This window comes from Phoenix dactylifera, chromosome 3 (genome assembly GCF_051530095.1).
Source record: "Phoenix dactylifera cultivar Ajwa chromosome 3, Ajwa_hap1_PhDact_Kaust_v1.1, whole genome shotgun sequence".
Classification (NCBI taxonomy): Eukaryota; Viridiplantae; Streptophyta; class Magnoliopsida; order Arecales; family Arecaceae; genus Phoenix; species Phoenix dactylifera.
In genome coordinates, this window is record NC_143192.1 from 52,452,595 (window position 1) to 52,467,968 (window position 15,374).

The 15,374-nt window shown below is 38.7% G+C and overlaps 1 protein-coding gene across 1 annotated transcript; it reads right to left on the reverse strand.

Moving 5' to 3' along the window:
- Positions 1-1,025: 1,025 nt before the first annotated feature.
- On the reverse strand, positions 1,026-12,888 carry LOC103706174 (T-complex protein 1 subunit zeta 1). Its single transcript, XM_008790212.6, has 15 exons — positions 12,518-12,888; positions 12,353-12,416; positions 12,109-12,244; positions 10,351-10,502; positions 10,191-10,238; positions 8,261-8,353; positions 7,542-7,648; positions 6,415-6,529; positions 6,237-6,323; positions 3,628-3,832; positions 3,402-3,496; positions 1,857-1,925; positions 1,676-1,783; positions 1,442-1,560; positions 1,026-1,328 (listed from the first exon to the last, which is right to left on the reverse strand). Exons 1-15 carry the CDS (start codon positions 12,649-12,651, stop codon positions 1,253-1,255), a joined length of 1,608 nt encoding a protein of 535 aa, XP_008788434.3. The 5' UTR covers positions 12,652-12,888; the 3' UTR covers positions 1,026-1,252.
- Between the last annotated feature and the right edge of the window lie 2,486 nt (positions 12,889-15,374).

Sequence of the window (15,374 nt, forward strand, 5' to 3'; positions counted from 1 at the left end):
CATGAGGTGATATCTTGCCTTGGAAGGCGACTTCTTAAGGCCACCGAGCCATTCATTACTCATGAGGCCGTGGCCTGCACTAAGACAGCAAGGCAATGCTGGAGTTCTTCAATGCTACTCTTTAAGTGTACGCGTCTTTCCTTGAAAGACAAATCTATCTCAGGTGGAGAGGATTCCTGCAATCCGGAGGCGTGGCAGGCTTCCATTGATCCAAGAAATTCTTGGCATTATCTAGCATTCACCAAGAATGGTTGGTTTGAAACTATAGTGGAGAACGGTTATCCTTTTTTTATTTGGCTGTAGAAACTTCCTACCTCTTGAATTGTAGGTGGCAGTGCTCCCAAGGATGAGCGTTTTATCTTCCATGCTGATGTTGAACCCTACATTCTTGCAGATAAGCTTGTAACCAGCTAAAATTTCTTTTGTTGGTTTAATATATTACATTATGTTATATTTTTTTTTTATGTTGATATGGTTTGTTTCGTATAATTTTGATAAGAGAATGGAAAGACTCGCCTAATGGAACCATCCATCCTTGGAACAACACCAAGAAGTTTCATCCCAGGAATTAGGCACCTGGAAGAGGGATGCAATCACTGGTTACACTTCCCACATGGACTTTCATGCATGAATGACAGCCGCATTCATCTGTCATCCTCTCCCAACGTCCCCAATAAACGAAGAAAATACTTGATGACAGATCATAATTATTTTAAGAGTCATGTACGTCCCCATGCTCTATTATCTTGTCACATATATGGATCATTCACACAAACATGTATTGGCCCATGCTTATTACTCGTATCACCATGGAAGCCATCTTCTTTCCTTTTGTTCGGTCTCATTGTCAAGCGATCCCCGCGAGCAAGCAAGATAGATGTTATGGGTGGCAAAACTAATGGAAGCTTACAAATCATCCAATGGATGTAAATCGCCCGCTACATGATCACTATTCGTAGGTACACCTTAGTCTAAACCTCTCGACTACATGCACTCAACGGATCACCAGTTCATGAAAACATAACTTCGTTTAGGATGTTCCTTGATAATTTAACAACGAAAGAGCCTACTGAAAAAGTACATGGATTTTCCAAATAGAAGAAAAAGATGATAGAAGTAATGAACATTTGGCTAGTTCTCTCACACTCATCTTCATACGTAGCCTGATGATCTGATCACATCACTAAAAAAGGAAAAAGCCAAAAACAAAAAACAAAACACCGTTCAAAACACAATCCATGGAGACAGTGACTTAACTAGGTTTCCTCATGTTGCGGCCAGCTCGAATCACTTCATCTACCAGCAGCAACTGGGACGCGATGACAGGTCTGCAAAATAAATAATCTCAGAAACTAACAGTAAAGCATGGTCAAAGAAAGCATTAAAAGGTGCCGCATTTTAATTGGTGTAATAACTGATGAAGCATTAGGGTCATACATACCCCGAGTTTATGATTTGGCGCTTAACCGAATAGTTGTCGAAGATACCCTCCATCTGGGGATCAATTGGCTCTCCAGTGTGATGGTTCAAACCCACAATGTTTCCTCTATCATGTTCACCCTTAAAAGCATCAATTACATAAAAATAGTCCAATCAGTTCATTATTAAACTCCTTTTTTTTCACGAACAGATGGGTAATTGAAAGGAAAATAATAAAAAATAAAACAATCTTTACCGTGAGAGCAATGATAACATCTTGTGTGTCCAGGCCAGAGTTTTCTGCTAGTGTCTTGGGCACAACTAGAAGTGCATCAGCAAATGCTTCCACGCCAAGCTGTGCACGCTGTTGAGAACAACATTGCCCATCAAGGTTACAGCTCCAAGAAAGTTGTTAATAGTTTTCACAGGAGACTTACCCCTTGAACGGTTTTCTTCACATTGTTGACCAGATGCTGCCTGGCTGCGACCTCAAAAGCACCTGCACCCTGCAAGCAGAAGCAATCATATAATGTTATCGCATTTCCTACAAACTTGAACTCACAATAGCATGAAGACTTGATTTCTTATTGAGTGAAGGAAAACTCAGAATTGTGGTTAGACAGGTAGAATTTTTTTATTTATGATGGAAAGACTTCGCCAAAGGGTGTCCTTAGCCCTTGCTTTTGACAGAACAACTAGATTATCAATCTCTGCTCTTTCATGAAGCAACTAATTCCGTTAAAGACATAAGACGTGCTTCTTTGAGGCATATAGCATGGAATAAGCCTTAGGCCTACTAAACACCCTTTGGACAACAGGCATAGCAAAGGAATAGCTATGCTCATGCCAGTCAAACTTGCTTACTACAGGCATGACTATTATTATTCCATGGAGGAGCTGTTATAAGCTATTCCTTCACATAAAGGCATTATTTATGCCTAACTTTTTTACATTTTTAAGGGGAAAAAACCCTTGCCCAAAGCTATTTCAAAATTTGTTGTCAAATGAAAATTAGAATAACTTGTGAGTTACCGCATAACTATTCCCAAAGGCATAACATTTGCTATCCCAATTTTCCTTATTCCCGAAACAGACGCAGCCTAAAGAGGTGAATTAGTACCAGATGTTTGCATTCCAGAGCTTGAGAACTAACCACATTCACCACTATAATTCCAATGGCCCTATTAGCCAATCTAGAAGCCAAAACCAAGATATAGAAAACATAATGAACCAAAATTACTGATTCATTATGAAATATTTTCCAGAGAGAGTGGGTTGACTTATTCAAGAGAGAACTTAAGTCAAATTTTAAGGATGAAGAAGATAATTAAATTTTTTTATGAAATATCCTTTCACATATAAGCCAGTGCTGAATAGGCCTTGAAAAGTGTTTACCATGGACGTGTGCAATCCAGAATAGGAACAGTTTGACAAAGCAACTAAGCGAGCATTATATGAACCCTTGAAACAAGGAATTCTCACAGAGTCTTCTTACAGCTATGGAAACATTAGCATATCGCAACAGACTTACGAGGAAAATCAATATCAGAATGACTAAGGATTATCATTATTAGAATCAGATTTTGTTTTCCTAGTTTTGACCTAGGAAACTTCCATTTAGGGTGGCGAACTCGCTTCTAAAGCTCCTCGGAAACTCGTCCCCATACTGGCCCCTAAATATTTTCTTACTAAAGTGTTTACTTACTAGATTTTTTAAAAGACCCACTTCCCTACCCGGGCTCAGAGTAAATACGCCAATTTAGCATTAAAAAAGAATATAAATATCCAATATATTTTTCAAACAAAATATACTGAGAGTACTATTTAAGTGGTACAACTGCTAGGAACTGTTTGGTTGTCCAAATTTCATTAGAACATAAAAATGCAAAATTGGATATGCCTGACAGGTTTTATAAAATATCAGAGAACATGATAAAAACATAAACTAAACGTAATTTTCTGAAAGATGTTCAAAATCTCACCATCATAACAGCTTCATCCTCAATTGTATTCTTGACAGATCTGAGACCATCACGAACAGCATCCTTGATTTGAGCTATGGTATGATCATTAGGCCCTGCAGGTGGACATGATGTATTCATGGTAACAATAGTCAATTACTCGTTCTAAGATATGGGCCAGCAATTTCCATCGGGCAATGTTGACTGCAGGATGCGAGGAAATCAAAGGATGTTGAAAGATAAAAACCTTTAATCAATATAGTACAAGAGTGAGGATTTTTCACATTCTCCACAAATGTGTACTTCTCTTCACCAAGGATATGCTCATAAACTAGCCCAGCCCAGCCAAGGCAATCCTCAGTCAAGTTCTCGACAGAATTAACAGCCTCTCCACCGCAAGCTAACACCAGCCTTTCCATATTCCTCCTCTTTGCCCTTCGAAGGGCGATTATCTACAGATGCAAGTAAAAGAAACATAGATATGAAAGCAAGGTTGATATGTCCTAACGGACAATGATCTCGGAGATATAAAACAATAAGGAAATAGATTCTAGTACTCTCAAGAACTTATAAAACACTAACAGACTAAGGGCAGCCAAAAATTCATGACTAAAAATACAAGGTTAGCAAATAGGGTTATTAGCACCGAGGTAAGGATACCTCAGGCCCTCAGTTTTACATAGAAAACATGAAATGTTAAAGAAGAACTACAGCCACCTGTCAATCTTCAAAAGGTAATTATGCTCTCTTTCATAAGGACATGCCACTGAAAATTTGTGGAAGTTATGGAGCATATCTATACTACATATAAATATGACAGTTTCGAAATCAACGAATATTCCTTGATCCATCTGTCCCCTCTTTTACAGTGGGAATACAGACTACCCCTCCCATTTATCTTAAAAAAATACCTTACTTTCTTGATCATGTTAACTAGCATGCGCGCTCTTTTCCTTCTTTCCCAGTCAAATCGGACCCTTTCATAAAAGTTGATTGAACTCCATCTCTTTCTCTAATTCAACTTCCATATAAGTTGGATTCTTTGATTCAACTCTTCAACAGATTCAACTTTATCACTTTCTCCTCACTTCCCTCCAACGTGCATAGCATGTGCCCTGTTGCTAGTATAATAAGCATACTACTTCAAGTTCACTTGAAAAATTCTTTCTATATTTATTTCCTGAATAAATATTGATAATTGATTCATAACTCATTTACAGAATTACAATTTTAGCAAGGCCATCAATTTTCATCTCAAGATTTGCTGACCACAAACAAAATCAGTTTGCATTTTCAATGTTCAGACTGACTGTAAATCAGTATATTTGCTGATTAATACTCTTATCAGTCACAATTCAACCGAACTGGTTTCTTAGCCTACAAACAAAGCAACACGATGGTTTATTATTCTACACAAGAGGCAACACTGACTGAATTCATGTCTGTTTCTTGTTTTGGCCTTTTGGCCAACTACTTTTTCAATCACCAGCTACTAGGCATGCACATATAAAAGAACATTAACAGTAGAGCTAGTATCAGTATATTGTCATGAATCTTGTTGTAATGTCATTCACATACAAATAAACAAGTACACTTCTGAAACCATTTCCAAACAGATTATTCCCCAGTAAGACTTTCTGCACTTTGACATCATTTTCAGGTCACCTCCAATCAGCTTAAAGTAAACACACTAATTTCAAGAGAAGTTTACAAAATAAAAACCTTAAAAGTGCAACAGCGGAAAATCAAATAGTGAGCTCTTCCTAGCGAACGTGGGCAGGTTTGCAATGGGAAAAGCAAATCATATCTAGGACAGGACATAAGCCAAGAAACCATATCAAGCATCGTCTCTATTTTTCACGACATTTAAGTGTCAAAGGGCAAACAGTTAACCCTATCAAAATGTAAAGTAGCCAACAGCAACTTCAATAATCAGCACAAAAATCTACAATTGTCTTCACTGGCCAGCAAGTCTCGACTGCTAGCAAACATGTGGTCACTCCCAATGTAATGAGTGACAAAGAAGCAGGATCCAAATCCAACAATAATAGCAAGTGAAATTCCAAACAAAAAACTCGTGCCAGATGAATATAGAAATATTATTCATTAATATTTTATTATTCACAGGAACCTGATTCAAGCATCCAAGAAAATTGATGCAAGCCTGCAAAGATCAAATTTTCTTGTTCTAATTGTAGATCTGATATTCAGTCCCACGTTAGATTTGATATTCATGGTACTTACGCAATTTTGCATGCACAGGAATGACTAGCAGAAGCATAGATGAGGTTACATCTCAAATATATGGCATTAAGATTCTTTTTTCCAAAAATGTGCAAGGACATTTCAAATGTACAATATTATGAATGACTCCAAAAAAATATGTCCATTAGAAGGTTGCAAATTACACATTCAAGATATCACAAATGAGAGAAAATGGATCAAAAGAAAGCACCTCCTGCTAGAGATGAACTTTTGCAGATTTAATAATGGAGTAATATGTTGCATCTAGCACTTGCAAACTCAGAGAGTATTTAGCATTCAGACAGCCAATGCAACTATGCAAGTTATAGGGAACTAACTACTAACTATGAGTATGATCTAGATGCCCAAAAAAGGGCCCCTTAAAAGCATCCCACAAACTGAAAAATAAGGAAACCCCGTTAGAGTGCCATCTCAGGTAAGCCAGCTGTGAGAGGGTGTCAAATCAAAGTTGGTGGTGCGTAAGGCATATCTATCATACTGATTGTAGATCATAATGAAGATTCATGTACTAGAATTACTACAAAATTGTGAAAATAAAATTAACAAGATTAATACTGTGAACATTGATCATCAAGTGATGGCATGACTCACCCCTGCCCTAGCTAGGAGGTCCAGAGATGGAGGGTCAATCCCCTTCTGATTAATCACAATGAAGTTATTGTCATTGCCAGTGCAAACCTGCATATGACAGAATGTTCATGTGAAGTTTACAGATATCTGTAAGATAATTGACATATTTAAGCATACTGATATGCAAAATAATTCTTACTTTATTCTTTAGTTCAATGATTTTCTTAACTCGCTCATCAACTTGGCGCCTTTCAGCAGCAATCATTTTTTCTCTCTGCTCTGCATTGGAGTAGAAGAACCCTGCATTTATTTCACTGACAAAAAAAGAATTATTAGTTGCAAGATAAATCAACAGAGTTCTCGTTGCCCATTAACAATACTTAATATGTTCTCCCTCAACAGTGATATGCATCATGTTTTGTTTGAAAAAGATTTCAGCTAAATTAATAAATATTAACATGAGTCTTACATATGAAGTAGGACAATATTAGTATAAGATCAAGAACAAGGCAACGAAACAACTCATAGGAAAAAAATCCAATCACCTAGATCTTGTTACTATGATTATAGCACATTTGAAATATTGAGGTCATCAATATATAATTAAATATTCTAAAATATACATGCCATATTATGATTTCTGGCCCACAAAGTAAGTCAATTTGCTAGTTCATCCTCTGTTTCCCTTCCATTTGTTGCTAGTTTCAAGCATAAGAGATACTTGAGACATTAACAGGATAAGACAAGTTGCAGAAACCTTTTCAACTACCTTAGCTCCACCAGAAAAGGACTGGCAATCAATCAGTGTACAAGATGGCTACACTCCAGATATTTTATCTTTTAGAAGACAAATCGCAGTCACTAAAGTATTGTAAAGTATGGCTAATAGACAACACAATCCAAACAGTAGCACGGCAGCACATGAGACTGTACAATTTGTTCTTTTTTCAAAACAATAGAATGAGAAATTATGATAAGAGCGGAATATAATAAGGATGCAGCCATTTGGACAACCATGGAGACAAGTCAAATGATGAAGACGACAGAAAATTGATCTATCTTGCTTACATGCATTAAAGTTCAGCCACCAAAGTGACTGCATACTCACATAGAAACATAATTCGACGTAAACGTAGTTCATCCTGTATATCTTATTTTCAGACTAAAAATCATAGGAACCTATAGAGAAACACCAAAATTCTTATGCTAAGAACGTATCAGGTTGCCAGAAAACTGACAATAGACGAGCTAAACCTACAGCATATTTCATCAAAAATATATTTGAAACAAAGATGATGCAACAAACAATTAGCTCAAGATATGCACCTTTTCTCATACTCCAAAGATACATTGCATGTCAGGATATAACAATTCTCTGCCCTTCGCTTCATATCAGGATGTCGGGAACCATGATCAAGGACAAGACCTTCAACCTAAAAAAATGAGAAAAATGAAAATGGTGGTGCAGCATACTAAGGAAAAAAGAAAGCAACAGATAATAGTTGAAAGAAAGAAATAAATTGATAGATTGAGTCAATTGGGAGGTTTAATAATTGAAATTCTTGTTTGTTTATATGACAAAAAAGCTAATAAAAAGAACAAAGAACATCAATTTGAAGGAAGCATAGAGGTTGCATTCTTGTCATCTACTTAGGCTGGCATTCTCCACACAACCCGTTGTATGCTTGTTTTGCAGCACTTGCAGTACCTCTTTAATCAAACAACTATTGCAGCAAGCACATTTTATCAAAAGCTTTATCAAAACCTTTTTGGTACTCTTGAAGAAGTATTATTACATTACTCACCAATATAACTAATAAGATCATTTAAAAAACAGATAATGAACTATAACGATAATATGTATTTGTTTAAGATCTTCCAAGGTGTTCTAGCATATGAATTACAAGAAAGCTCGGTTTCCCAGTTCTCACATTAATACCAGGTTCACCAATGAATAGTACAAAGCACAAAACACATTTTTCTACTCAAAGAAAGGAATTAATTGGATAAAAATTTGAGATTAAAATGGAATATCATAAACATACCAATCGTGTATCAACATCAAACTTATGACGCATGTGCATTATCTCCACCATAAATAGATCAATTGGTTCATCAGGCTTGCGTATACAGAGCACCTGTCCATATCAAAATAAAAAATTGCTCAATGCAAAAGGAACAGCTGCACATCATGAGAAGGCATGAGGCAAATCTATAGGCATGAACTTTACAATAAAGACATTCAATCTTCATTAGAAGGAATCACAATCAAAAGATCAATTAATGAGATGTCTACAAAAAGAAAAAAAATACACAACTGAAAAAAAAATGTCAAAGGATGAATAGAGTTGCCTAAAGCATCACTAACACCTTAAATAGTTCAGGAAAAACGAATTTATGAAAGCTTACATCTAGATTTGCAGTTAATCCAAAAGATTGCACGCAGTGTGAATTCAAGGGAAGAAGAAGAAAATTAAAATATATACACATGATCCAATATGTCTATCCATCATTTAAGCACCATTCATTTTGCATATGTACATGCAAAAAATTATCTATAGACAGGTGATAGGAAAAGAAAAAAAGAAAGAGTGAAAGAAAGCCAACAATTGTTTATGTAATCAAGTTAAAGCATACCAAGTAAAACCTAACTTCTATTACACCTCAGGAACATGTATCCATGATCAAATGTTGGATGAATTCATGGTAAGGTGCATCAAACAGTATCAATACTTCACCTAGTGTGTACATCTTGGTCATTAAATAGAATGAGAATTTCATCAGTGTGATAAAAGTTCATCAAACACATATAAATGTGCATGGGCAGCTAGGATAATTTTTTCTGTTAAAGCCTTGGAAGAAGACAGACTAAAATCATGGAGTTCTAGTAAATAAACACCATTACAGTAACCAAAAAAGCTTATTTCAACTTTTCTGGGTCAGCTAAACAAATTTTCTTCATCATAGATACCTAACAGCAATATACATTGTCACTGTCATCCAGCGTATGCCGAAACGGCCCATACCGGCCGGTACGGGCCAGTACAAACCGGTCCGGCCAGCTACCGGTACGCCGGAGCCGTTGAAACCGGTACAGGCCGGTTCCTTGCCGAAGACGAAGAAGACGAGGAGAAAAAGAGAGAGCGCGGGGAAGAGAGGGAGGGAGCCCACCTTCGACCGCCATCGGAGAGCCGCGGAGGGGCGTCGGAGGCCAGTGGGGGGCGGCGGAGCCCAGCGGGGGACGGGGGAACCCGCGGGGGCGCTGCGGAGGCCGCGACCGCATTTTTTAATTTGGGGATTTTAAGTGAAGTCGGCAACCGATTTGCCGACTTCACTTAAAAATCCCCAATTTTTTAATTTGGGAATTTTTAAGTGAAGTCAGCAACCGATTTGCCGACTTCACTTAAAATCCCCAAATTAAAAAACGCGGCCGCGTCCCCTGTTTTTTCGAAACAGTGGACGCGGCCGCGGCCTCCGCAGCGCCCCCGCGGGTTCCCCCGTCCCCCGCCGGGCTCCGCCGCACCCCACCGGCCTCCGACGCCCCTCTGCGGCTCTCCGATGGCGGCCGAAGGTGGGCTCCCTCCCTCTCTTCCCCGCGCTCTCTCTGGTTCTCTTCTTCTTCCCCGGTTCCGGCGGGGAAGAGCTTCCGGTTCGTACCACCCGGAGCACGGTACGAACCGGCCCGTACCGGTCCGGTAGGCAACCGGTACGCCTACCGGACCCAGTACGGCGGACCTTGCTGTCATCTCCCCAGGCCATTGTAACAAGTCTTGGTACAAATGTTGTAATTATAACTGAAACTTGCTCCATGTTACTAAAGAAATGTTTCCCAAGATATGGCATAAGTTCTCAGTATATTATCCTAACTAATAAATTGGCAGTTATTTCTAATTATCCAATTATATGCAGCTGACAGCATGAAAAATAACACAAAATGAGCTCCCACTAAAGTCTGAATGCAAAGAACATGCTTACCGCATTAACAACAATATCAGTCAGTTGATCAGCCAACGCTTCATATAACTACAAGAAACAAAAATACAAAAAAATGCAGCGTTAGAAAGAAAACAGATGAAGTGAGCATCTGTATATCATACAGGGAAAAATATGATTCACATTGAGAAACATGTAATACCTTTGTCCTAAGAGTTGTTCTTGCTACCATTTTCAAGATTTCTTTGTCAGGCATCTCGCCCATCACAACAGGTGTCTTAAACTTCTCAAGAAATTCAAGAGTTGCTTTTTTTGCAATTTCAAACCCATCAACTAATACCCGTGGATGCATGCCTGGAGCAATGTCATTTCAGAACTCAAGGTCAGCGACAATAAATTAAATTACCCAATGTGTTTACCCATAAATGACTACTGAAAACAAGTTGATTTCAACAATTTGAAATTATTGGAATCATCATCAGAACTAAAAAACTTTTCTAGCATGGCACACTGAATATACTAGTGACTGAAAAGAAAATGTCAGCAATACAGGAAATATGTCTCCATCTTCTTATTTTATAAATAGAATAAGAGTATGATGGAAGAAGATTTGAAGATGTACAAGTGTATATTATTAAGTCCTACCAAGTCCTTTAACAAGAGGGTAACCATCAAAGACACACAAAGTTTTAAAAAAAAAATTGAAAAAAAAAAAGGATATTCACATAAGTCGTCACTTCCTAAACAAAACAGCAGCATCCTTCAGTCCACAGACAGTAAAAATCTGACTATTTTCCAAGGTTTTCCTCATGATACAAACTAATATGTAATATATTTTACTAATTTACGAAAGTTTTCTTCATGGTACAAAACTAAATACATTATAACCCACCAGTGAAATTGCAAGGCACGCTAATCATTGCCATCACAATCATTATCATCATCACCACCATCCATGACCTTTCCCTGTATAATAGGATTGGTTTTTGGAATGCAATTTCAAGTGAAATCAACACAACTACATGAAAGGATTTTTAATTGAAATTTATGCCTGACTATTTACTTGAAAGCAGCATAATAACAATTTGTGTACATCTTTTGCTAAGAAACTTTAACCAAGAAAAGTGTCTGTCGTCAAACTAATGTGATAGTTCGTGGGTAAGGAGACTTGCACTTTATTGGTCATAGTTTAAGCTTACAAAACTATAAAACAACCCTTCAACACTACCCTGTATGTCAAGGGGGCCTAGAAAAAGAGAGAAGAAGATAAAATTATGTGATGAATCATGTTAAACTCTACGGGACAAATAGTTACCGAAAGAGTCAAATCAAAACACTATCAGTGCAACTGCCATACATGCCCTTAAAATTCTTCAACACTTCTCCTCTCAAATATTAATAATCCAAGTCAGCAAGTTAACATGTGACATGTCGGAAGCCCTCCAGTCTACAGCCTTACTTTCTTATGTTCTGGCTCTCCTATTATAGCATCAATGCCTCGAGGGGGTAACCCATTATAGCAAATATACCTTGAATATACTTGTAACTTAATCTTTAAGGGCTTGGTTGTCTGTTGGAACATAAATTCTCTATTGTGGAGGTGAAATCAGGTGGAGACAGAACCCACAATCCTCTGCTGGAAATTACATCTTTTTATTGATCTTCAAGATTAAGATAGTGTACGATCTTGAGCCTCCCATAACTCAAGCTGAAGATTTCTACTCGCCATTGTTCTTCGTTTAAGAGATGAACCAAGTGCCACAATCTTTTCTTGTCACCCCCTTGAATATGGATAAGACCCAGACGGTAAACCACTTGCAATAAACCCTAAGTACGGACCACAAACATATTGGCACTAGCTATATGGACCGAACCAAGATTAATTATTTTTTTTCTAAAGACGGGAAATAATTTTCCTCCAAACGAAGAAACAAATGCAGAGCAGGAATGCAGAGCGAACCTTCATCAATGTAGCGCTCCGACTGTTTCATGAGCTCCCCAATGAAGAGCACAGTGGAGGTCGTGCCGTCGCCGCTGGTGTCGTCCTGAGCAACCGCCGTCCTCGCAATCATGATGGCCGTCGGGTTTTGGATTTGCTGCCCAGAAGATCACAAGATCAAGAACCACCGAAGCACTGCTTCTTTCAAGAAAACGTTAAAGATTGCAACTTTTTTTCTAATGAGGGTTTAGAAGAAGAATCATACCATTTCCTTCAAGAGGGTGTTTCCATCTTTGGTGAGCTTAATGTCCCCCGCTCCTCCAACAAGCCTGAGTACATCCTATATTAGAAAGAGAGAGAGAGCGAGCGAGAGAGAGAGAGAGAGAGAGAGAAGAAAGGAGCAGAGGCGATGGGAGAGGAGAGTGAGTACATCTTGATGGTGCCCTTGGGGCCAAGGTTGGTCTTGAGGACGTCCTGAAGGCCCTTGGCGGCGTTGATGTTCATGTGGAGCGCTGCCGACTTGTTCAGGACCTCGGCGTTCGGATTCAGCACGCGGATCGACATCTTCGATTCCTCCAAGCAAAAGCACGAGATCCCCTCTCCAGAGACAAGAAGAAGGAGAAGAGCGGGGCGGGGTCGAGGAGACGGCGAGAGGGAGCGAAAGTAGGGTTTTGATCGGGCTTTCTTCTAGAGAGCGGAGGGATGGAGGGAATTAGAAGCTACTAGAGCCGCAAACCGAACCAGGCTGTAGCAGGCTCGCAACCGTTTATCATATTGGGCTGGTCCTTTAGCCTAATGTATAAATATATGTCCGAACAGGACGAGCCCATTTATTGGGGGAACTATGTGCGTGATGCAGTGCGACTTGCCGAAAAAAGCTAGCGCCATTGTTTAGCCTATCTGGGCCTATGGTCTCGGCTCTACAACCCCAGGAGTCCATGGCCACCCAAACTAGGGTTTGGTGACTTTCGTCATGGAACTCTTCGTCGCAGGTCACTATTAAAGGGATTGGATTTGCATCGCATTTAGAGACTTTCCTTGCCCATCATCATGGAACTAGGGTGTATGAATAGAGTTTTTTCTCACCTCCAAGGCATCCAAATTTAGCTAGCTAGGAATATCCGGAACTTTGAGAACAATAAACAGTCCTCGAGATTCATCATGGCGCGAGCCTTTTCTCAAACTGTTGAGATCATTCACCTGCCTTCTTTGGAGATCTGTTAATAGCGAGGGACACTTGAGACTCCTCATCAACATTAGTTGCGACTTGGATGGTCTTCATCACTTAGGAGCTCCCACCCTTTAGCTTCCTTAAGGTGAATTTCGATGGTAGCATAGTTGATAGCGGTCGTAGAGGCAGAGCATGGTTTGCGATTAGAGGCTCTGACTCTAGACTCATTATTGCAGGTGGTAGTTAGATTTATGATATCTCAGTTCCTGAAGCAGAGCTCAGAACAGCTTGAGAGGGCATCAACTATGCGAGGCTTATTCTTATAGCTGACGTCATTCACCTTAAGCACGACTTAGCAATAGTAATTAAGTGCCACTGATGGATGGACACCCCTTGTTGTACGACATCTAGAGTTAGCATAGAGCTGTGCCTCCTTTTGAGCCATATATGCCTATCTGGAGATAAACAGTACTGCAGACTAAATTGCTTTCTATATGGCTAAGCACTCTAGTGGAGCATTATGGGTTGACTATGACTCTATTCCTTCTACTCTTTGCAACGTCTTGTTTTTTTATTTTATTGGATGTATTCATATTTTTTGCCTCATAAAAAAAAAAAATTTGATAGCGACTTTTGGCGGTACCGAGCACGAAGCGTTCTTGTAGTAGAAATAATGTTTTTATTGCTAAGATCACAAGACCGGGACAACCAAAGGCTTCAATAAAGCCAATATCCTAGGAGCAATGAACCTCCTTTAGCATCTTACCATAATAGTGAAAATAGCAGCCATTAATTTCATGTTTAAACATGAATTGGATTTTTGAGGAATAAAAGTATGATTAATATAACACATGTATATTTGCTACATACTATAGTATAATGTAAATAAAGACTAGGATCATTTGTTCTCACAATCAAGCAAAATCATATGCACGTGAAGACGAGAGCATTCCCAAGACCTGTAGCCCAACCATTGAATGATCCACAATTTCCAAGTATATTGGTCTTCCCTCTGCTCACTCTCCTTCATGGAAAGTATAGATGGAAAACTACATGGAAAAATCTTAGTCTGGGAGAAAGAGAGGGACTAGAGCTCTCACATATATAGGTGTTGGTTTCATAAGGTCCTCCATTAAACTAGGACTCTAATTTTCTCATTTCTATGTAACTGGAATAGGCAACTTGACTAATTGGGCCTTGAATGGAGTTGAAGTTTATTAAAACCAACTTATAGAAATGTGATTATTTATGCCACATCAAGAGAAAAATTGTAACAAGTTTGAGAACACTTTACACTTACATTGTTTTGTGTTTATTAAAGTACTTTTAACCTCAAATTAATCTATTGGTGCAACAAACCTTTACTGACTTTAGAAGCCATTGTCATATCCTTCCTTAATTTGTTTTTCTTATTTCTCCCATCCAATCGCAAACACACCGATTGGGCCGTAAAGGGCTGCTTGTTGGTGAATTGCCCACCAAGGCATCTTTCACTACTATGCTGCTATTAATTTAACTATGAACCACATCTTCCAAGGGAGAGAAAAGAACCACCCTTGGTGGACAAACTCTGAAAAAGTTTTCGCCCCCAAATGGGAGGTATTGTACTGTTAATTTACGTGCAAAGGAAAGTCTGATCGCATTTTAAACATATTCCAAACGAAGGAATCACAAGGGGCTGCCACTTCCATTCACTTTTTTTTTTTCGATAATAGGAATGTTCGTATAAATCTAGTATGAATATATTCGTCTAAATCATAAAATAAAATAACACGAAGCTGCATCAAAATAATCCTAGCTTTTGAAACATTCTTTCAAATGCTTGTAGAATTTTGTTCCTCGAGGAAGACAGAATCACCTTATCCTAGCGGGATATCAAAGTGCTTGATTGCTTTTAAACTCACTTGTCACCAGGAAAGAGACAAAAGAACCTATGGTGAAAGTTAAAGAAACTAAGTCCAAACTCTGGTCCGCCGGTTACCATCCCAAACATAGGGCCGTGGTTCCAATTTCCAAGTTCGAAATGCAAATAGCTGAATTGCTGCAATATCTCTAGAACTGAAAAAATCAACGACAAAAGATCCTAAGAGGAACCATCATTGGGGTTTGGATACAA